Genomic DNA, 8,404 nt, shown 5'->3' with positions numbered 1-8,404 from the left:
GGTGGTTGGCTGGCTGGCTGCCGCACTTCAATACATATTTATTAGCCGCATTTGTTGGATTTTAGCTCAATTAAAAGTTTTACTTGGCTACTTTTCTTCATTTGGCAGCTGCCTTCTGACTCGAACTTTAACTAGCAACGACTTCAATGTCGTGTTTAGCAATGCTCTTAGCCCTTGCAGCTTGCAACTTTATTTTTTTGCCAGTTGCATTGTTGTCTTGCACTTTTAGCACTTTACGCTGCAGCCGCCGCTGCTAATTGCAATTATTTTGCTGTTGCCGCCAGCAGCTAGAAGACGACGCATGCTTTTTACTTTTGCAAGCCGCAAATACAATTTATTATTGCAGTTAATGCAGAATGTGTGTTAAGCTTAAGAACTTTAAATATTAGGCCATACATTTAGTTTGTTGGAAATTCAATGGAGACTCAGCCCAGCAGCTGATTGGGATTGAACGCATGCCAGCCATGCTGTGGGGCATACTGTGGTGCTGGCGAGCGCTGCTTGTGCACCACTGTGCGTACAATGGGCACTTTAACCGGGTACGGATAGTAGACAGGCGTTGCCACAGGCTTCTCCACGCGATAGGGCACACGTCGCTCGACCACAAACGGCACTGGCTGCTCCACAGGCACCGGCTTCACACGCTCGATGGGCACCTTTAGCTCCTGCACTTGGGGCACTGCGACAGTCTTGGTGACGGGCACTTTGATGGCCACCGGCTTGGGTATGGCATTGATAATGGGTCGGGGTACGCGTATGGGCACCGGCTGCTTGTAGGGCACATGTTGTTTCTGATAGTGCGTGATGGGCACGTGCTTAGTGACCTCAATGTGCTTGGCCAAAGGCAAACCGTTAATGGCTTTGCTGCTCGTTGCGGTGTGATGCACAAACGTTTGTATTGGTGGCAGAGTCGCTGCTGTCGTTTGACTTGCTGGCTGCGAATAAAGCAGCTGTTGATCTTCTTGCTGTGGCTGCTGCAGTCGCTTAGAAAGCGTCGACCGTGCATGTTGCTGTTGCGTATGTAGCTGCTGCTGTTGCCTGCTGCTGCGCGCATTGTCCTCGTTGGCTTGGCGATAATTGGAAAATTGCTCAATATGATAATCGTCCAGAGGTGGCAGCGACGCTCGCGGCTCATATGCATAGCTCGACGGATAGTAGATTGCTGGCTGCTGCTCCGGATGTTGCTGCTGCTGTTCTATGTTGCCATCGAGTTCATAATTTGCTGTATTAATGACAAAATCGATTTTGTCCTCATGCGACTGCAATCGATGTGGGTTGTTGTTGCTGTTGTAATTCGTTGGCGCAAAGCCTGCGGCAGCAGCTAGCGCACTATGCTGGTCTTTTGGTACATAATTTGCATATGGCGCCATTGCCAGCGCCAAGTCATCATCATCAACAGCATGAACATCAGTGGCTGCTGCTGCTGCAAACTGTGGGCGTGGGCGTGGGTGTAGCTGTGGCCCATAATAATTTCGTGTATATCCTGCTAATCCAGCAAACGCTGATGTCGCTGTCTCCGCTTCCGTCGCATAGTCCAGCGTAGGCGCATCATGGTAATTGCTTTTGCCATACAGCTGTCCGACGGTTATGCCCAGCGTCGCTCGCATTTTTATGAACACAAGCAGCAAGCACATTAACGCATTGATCCTTAATGGACTGTTGGCATGTCGGCCAACGCTCCATGCTGCCATCGCTGCTGCTACTTGCGTAATCCTCAATTTAATCCTTAGCCAGATTTCGCTCGCTGTGTCTGTGCGTCAAGCTCAGCAATGCGTTGTGCGTTGCTCGTGGTGACAGTTGTCAAATGCAATTTTGATTGTGCAGCTCTCATGCTTTTTATAGTTTATTCATTTAACTTGCTGCTGTAATTCGATACGTGTGTGTGTGTTGTCTTCAGTCAAGTTCATGGCTTTGCCCGCAGCGTATAATTGACTGCGTTTACTTTCACCTACTGCACACACTACACCCCCCCAACCAATTCCCTTTTCCACTGTTGCTGCTGCATCACATTTCGCACATGCATAACTCACACACACACACACACACACATGCGCTGCTAACACACACTGAGATTGCAGCATTCACTTGCGGTTTCTATCGTGTTGCCATGCACTGCAACAAAAAGTGTAACGAAGGCTTAGCAAAAAAATTGATACTTCATGTGCGTGCTTATGAATTTTCTAATCATAGCTGTTGTATATTGATTACTAACTATTTATAATCGTAAGTAACAAGTTTAATTTTATATAAAATCTGAACTACAAACAGCAATTCAGGCATTTATACTTGTTTAAAAGCTTAAGCTTAAAAATAATTCACTGCAATTGCAAATTATTAATCAAATTTAAAAGAAAATATTCAATTAATTGCACAAACTCTAAAATAAGCTAACTGATTATTTATTGCAGCAGCTCAAATAGTGCCACACACTGCTTCGATTATTTGTTATCGTTATCGTATTAGTAATTAAAGCCAATTCAGCTGGCCATTATATAATCAATTCTATTATATTTTCCATAAATATTTTAATAGCTTTGGATTCAATTTCAATTGCAATTGAAATGCTATGCACAACTTTAGTTTATAGCTGCCGCTAACTAAGCTACCATTTCGTGCAGTGTACATATTTTATTGCTCAGTTGGTGTCACTAGCAATAGTGTATGTGTGTGTGTGCTTGCGGTTTGAAGCGCGGTCTGGCTCTGGGTTTAGCTCTAAGTAAGCATCGGCTTGCCTTTGACATCTGCTAGTGAGTGGTTTGTATGGCCAAAAAGGGGTGGGGGGTGCTTACAATTGCCAGCTTTAGTGTCAGCGCCACTACTATGTGTGTGTGTGTGTGTGTGTGTGTATGTGGCTGCTGCTGTCATATGAAACCAATTTCCGATATCAAGTTGTCGCACTTTCAATTTCAATTGCATGCCAATGACATTTGCCAAAGAGCGAGAGAGCGCAACAGAGTGCGAGCGAGAGCGCTGCTCACAATTTTACATGCATAATTTATAAATGACAGTGACGCTGTCGCAGCCATTAACAATGCAATAAGAAAATCAAATATTTCGCTCACTACATTACTATTGAGCGCAGTCTCTCTCAGCATGTGCGAGTTCTACCTGTGGCAACTAAGCTAAAAGTTCAATGATTTTGCGTAAGTAGTGGGGTTGGGTTGGGCAATCTCTTGTCATAGTTGCATTTTGGCGCAAAGTATTTGCACAATTGCTGCTTGAGTTGACAGCGTCTGAAATGACAGCGCAAAGTACACGTTAAGTGTATTTCCACATTCAACGAGGTTAAGCTTCGTTAAATTTTCCGCAGCATCCAAAAGCAGCTCCCAGTTTGCCTGTGTGCTCGACTAGCTGCTGCATTTTGACTTCTTTTTTTCATTACTCGAAATGTTTTCAAGTCTCGTGAGGCATATTTAATAAAGTTCCATAGAGAAAACTCTTACACAAAATGCCAGGCGTTGGCTCTCAATAGCGCAGCGGGCAGCGGTACGGTCAGCGTTAAATTCTTGCCACACACACACACAAAGTTAGCTGCTTTAAGGTTGAAAGTTTTGCACAATGTTCATCATCTATTAACTACGGTTTGAGGGGCTTCCATACATATATTTTGTATATTTTCTTTTGCTGTGACACTGAAAGTTCATTAAGTCACGGCAGTACATTCAAAAGAAACCTAAAAAAAAAAAGCAAGCAAAGTGCTTACAAAATAGTCATGAAATGCTGGCCGCAGCCAAAGTTGCTTAACTTGGCAGCTTGGCTGGCTGACCTCAAGTCCGTCGGTGCTTTTTGTTTGTTTGGCTGGCATTGCATGCGAGTTTAATCAAGTCATGCAATAAAATTGACGAACCAGCCTAGGCTGTTGGCTTGTGGCAAGCGCTGCCCACAGATTGCTTGCATATATTTATATAGCAAAGTCAGCCTTAAACTTAGACGCGCCATGGTCATTTAAATTTGGAGCTAGTCTATTGAATATGTACAGCAATTAGGCTCGCAGCTTCGACATTTGCTGCACTTTTTGGTTGCATAAATTATACGCCCTGTGTAACTTCCCAGCTATGCATTTATTGTAATATATGAACTAACGCTGGGCTGCTGCCATAGCAACTTTTATACTAAATGTAAAATTATAATGAGTTGCCATATACCTTGACGATTGCCTCCCCACCCCACGCTGTGGCATCAAAATATGCAATCAAAATTCCACTATGCGCCACCTAATTGCTTCTCTTTTTGTGTGTGGGCTCCCCACTCACTACTCAATGCTATGCTTGGACTTGCGCCCAGGACAAAGTTTTCTTTTTTCTGTGTGTGTGTGTGTGTGTGTGTTTTCTTTTTGTTTTTCTCGCGCTCGCACTCGCTGGTGTTTTATTTTTTTTTTGCGTTTTTTTTGTTTGCACGCCTCATACAAATGCAAATTTCAATTACGCGTATAGCTGGCGAAATTGAAATGCTTTTGGAAATATTTTCGTTCAGTCACTCATAAGAAATGCAGCCTCGGTTCAACTTTGTTCACTTTAACTTCAACTTTGCTCTTTTTCCTGCGCCTCAGCAGCCCCTCAGCCCGTTTCGGACCGCTTGTCAACAATTGCGCGCATTTCATTTGCATTGCGAATGCGTGGAAAGTTTCAGAACGCCTGAAATTTATTTGCGAATTTTGTAACATGTGTCCAGTTGGCACAAGTTGAAAACTTTTCACTTCAAACTTGCCAACGGCAATGACAACGCGGGTGGTGGCTCAATGTGGAGCTGTGTGGCTCGGTGGGTGGTTGGGATTGTGTTCCAAAATCACTTTGGTTGCTGCGGTTAATGAAAATTTCATTCGACATACTGGAACAAAGTTTGCATTTGGATGTCTGCGTTTGTCTCTCGCTCTCTCTCTCTAACAAGTTGGCCGCCTTGCAAGGACTTGGTTATAAAGCCGGAATATACTATTGGCCGCACATCGGGCAATTGTGCGGTTGGGGGGCAACGACGGATTATAATATTTAACTGCCGTTGAAATATTTAATAGTAATTAATGCGCTTTAATTGCTGTTGCGGCCTTTTGTCATCGACCGAACTCATTAAAATCACATCAACGCGCATGCAGTCGCTCAGTCGCTCAGCCCCCGAGCTCTCTGCTCTCCCCCCCTTTTGGCTTATTGCTGCTGATAGGCATATTATTAATCTTCATGATTGCCACACGCACACACACACAGACAGCGCCACATTGCCACAAAGTATGCAGCCAAAACTATGCGCAAGTCGGCTAAATAGTTCAACAGTCACACACACACACAGACATATTTAAGTTTGCCTGGCATTAATCTATTTTCAGAAATACTGCAGCATAATTACTTCTCCTAGGCGAAACTAAGACGCTTGTAATTGTTTTCACACTGCTCTTTTGCTTGCCTTTTGTCTGTTGTCATGGCTAAGAAATTAATAGAGATTGACATGCGGCAACATGGGCGTAGTCAGTTTATAATTTAAAGGGCAGCAGTTCATAGTTAAGGCATCAATTTACATTGCTCTTCAACATTAATTGTCTCAAACTGTTTAAATAGGCATAATAATAAATCTTACTTACATTTTTCTTATCTATATAGTTGAGTTATGCTGTAATGAAAGGGAAATTGTTCTCAATTTATATTACGCATACGTATTTAGTGGCAATGTAAACTTGACATGTGGCTACATGGGCGTAGTCAGTTTATAATTTAAAGTGCAGCAGTTCATAGTTAAGGCTTCAAGCTTTTTAAATGTGCATAATAATAATTCTTACTTACATTTTTATTAACTATATAGTTGAGTTAAGCTGTAGTGCAAGCGATTTCGCTCTGTATTAAAATCTCAATTAATATTACGCATACGTATTTAATGCTTAATGTCAAATATGAGCGTAGCCAGTTTACAATTTAAATCAAAGCAGCTCATATTTAATTTGCATATTAAATTGCTGCTAAAAATTAATTGTCTTGCATTTGCTTAAACATTTTAAATGTGTATAATAAAAATTATTTTTACTTACATTTCCAACAGTATATCATTCAATATAGCGATATGCTTAACAGCTGAAATGAAATTGAATTGCATCCACATTAATATTACGCATACGTAGTTAATGTTTAATACGCTCAAACTTTTTAAATATGCATAATAATATTACTACTTACATTTTGACTATCTAGAGCTGCTAGTTAGTATATGAATCGACTATATATCGCTGAGCTTATAAGTTGCATTGAGCTGCAATTGAATTTATATTAAAATCCAAATTAATATTACGCATACGCAGTAAATGTTTAATATCAATGTGTACAGTCTGTTAAATAAACAATTATAATTTTGTGCCAGGCCTGCTACCTGCCTAACTGTATTTAGCGCTTGACTATTGTTGCATAGCTTTAACTATCTGATGATATGTTAAACATGGCCGCACTTAGTTAGTTGTCGACGAGTGTGTGTTGTGTTTGCAAACCAAAAATTTGTGGTCTACTACTCTAGTGGGCACATGTAATCGCAGTTTGCAATGCAAAAAGAGTTTGCAATATTTTTAATAGTTTATGGTCCAGAGCATGTACATTCAAATATAGATAGATAGAGAGAGCTGCTGCAGTTGGTTGTCCACAATTTATTTAGTAGTCACCATGCAAATTGAGTATTTTATTGAGTTGTTTTGATGGTTTTTTAATGAAGTGCGCGCGTTTTGAGTTTTTAACACACTTAGAGAGTGTGGGCGGTGGCAGTTTGTGCAATTTATTGAAGAAGCGACCACTGACAGGCAAATAGTTGATTGGTTGAATGCATTGAATGAGGCAGGCTTTTATACATGACGTATACGCAATGTATACGCAGCAGCGAGTTGTTGCATGCAGCATATTTTCAATAGTAGCAGTAGATTATTGAGCGCATTTGGTCGCATTTAGCAATAAATCAACTGGCGCATTGCATGGCCTTGCCAGTGCCGACCCAGTTAACCACATAGCTTATGCTAGTAGCGCGGCGCATTGGCGGTTGCAAATACGAAATTGGTTTTAGTATTTTGTATTGGTTGCAGCTCAATTTTCGGCCAAGGGCGCTGCTTGTTTGTCTCAATTAAAATCAAATAGCTGCAGCACGTAATTGATTGACAGCAGCAGTAGCGCATATTGCTAATACGCACTGTTGCGCGCACAAGCAGCTTGACGCATTGTTTGCAATTGCAGACAAATTTTTAATTATAATTAATTTGTTGCTGCTGCTGGCTGCTGCTGCTGCAATTAGAGTCTTTGACTTGGCGCAGCAATTAAGTTTTCAGAAGTCAAAAACTTTAGCAGGCCAATTAGTTTTATTGTAGCCGCAGCGCAGCACAAAATTTTCTTTTATTAATTCAACTGCAGCAGCAGCAGCAGTGGCAGCGAGCACTGCAGGGCGAGTCCTTTAATTAGCGTACAGGAAGTTTTGCGGCACCTTCGCTTTAAGTGCGTATGCATTGCCTAATTATGAGCAATTTACAAGTTGCCGCTTTGCAAAATGCTACTGAGCATTAACTAACATGTGACTCAAGTGCGAGAGCATTAAAAGTAATTAAAATAAACGTAGAGTTGTGTATAAATATTTAAGCTCAGCTGCTGCTGCTGCTGCTAATTTGTTGCTGTCAACTAATATATTTCTATTGATTTAGGTCCTGACCCTTTCGAACGTGTTCGTTAGGCAAAAACTTTTTGATATCAGTTATGTAATATAATTAATAGTCTGCTAATATAATTAATTAGATGAATGTAAGCAATGTCTGTTGCTAAATGAATGATTTAATGAAGTCATTGCCATAATCTGCACGCCTTGGCACAATCCAAACTCATTCATTACATTTAACAGGCTGATGAAGAGAGAGAGAGCACTATAAATATTCATTGTTGCTGTCTATGTGTGTGCGAGCGTCTATCTATGTGTGTGTGTGTGCGATTATGTTGCGACAGACGCAACATGTAAGTAGAAATAAAGTGGCAGACTCGTAAGCGGAAATCAATTTCATGAAGCTGAAAGTCAACGCAGAGCGCTCAGCGGGACAGAGCACGAGCCACTGGCATTGGAGTGTAGTAGAAATTATTGGCTGGAAGCAGATGAAAGGACACCACACACACACACACACAGTTGTAGTCGTCGTAGTCGTCGTCGTTGTGCTTATTGAAATTCAATAACAGAAGCACACTCGCACTTATCTTTAGCTATGGCCGCATGCTCGGCTACACTTTGGACTTTGGCTGCTCTCAACGCGTATGTGGCAATGATAAAAGGCAAGTAGAACAAACAACTTGTTGACCGTATATATGTGTATCTCTGTGTGTGTGTGTGGTGGCAATAAGTACGTAAATAGGATTATTTGCTTGCGGCGGCGCCTCGACGTACTCAAGCAAATTGTATTTATCTTAATTTTTCCGTT

General features: G+C 41.6%; 1 protein-coding gene across 1 annotated transcript; it reads right to left on the bottom strand.

Annotated features, from left to right (window-relative positions):
• Positions 1–425: 425 nt before the first annotated feature.
• Positions 426–956, bottom strand: LOC108601351 (zinc finger protein 512B; the record flags this gene model as incomplete). The annotated part of the gene is made up of 1 exon (XM_017989249.1): positions 426–956. A coding segment is annotated over one exon (531 nt), but the record flags the coding sequence as incomplete, so codon positions are not given.
• Positions 957–8,404: the final 7,448 nt, after the last annotated feature.

The sequence above is a fragment of the Drosophila busckii genome, chromosome 3R (genome assembly GCF_011750605.1).
Source record: "Drosophila busckii strain San Diego stock center, stock number 13000-0081.31 chromosome 3R, ASM1175060v1, whole genome shotgun sequence".
NCBI classification, from domain to species: Eukaryota; Metazoa; Arthropoda; class Insecta; order Diptera; family Drosophilidae; genus Drosophila; species Drosophila busckii.
Note: the sequence above shows the minus strand (reverse complement) of the source record. Positions and strands in the feature narration are given on the sequence as shown.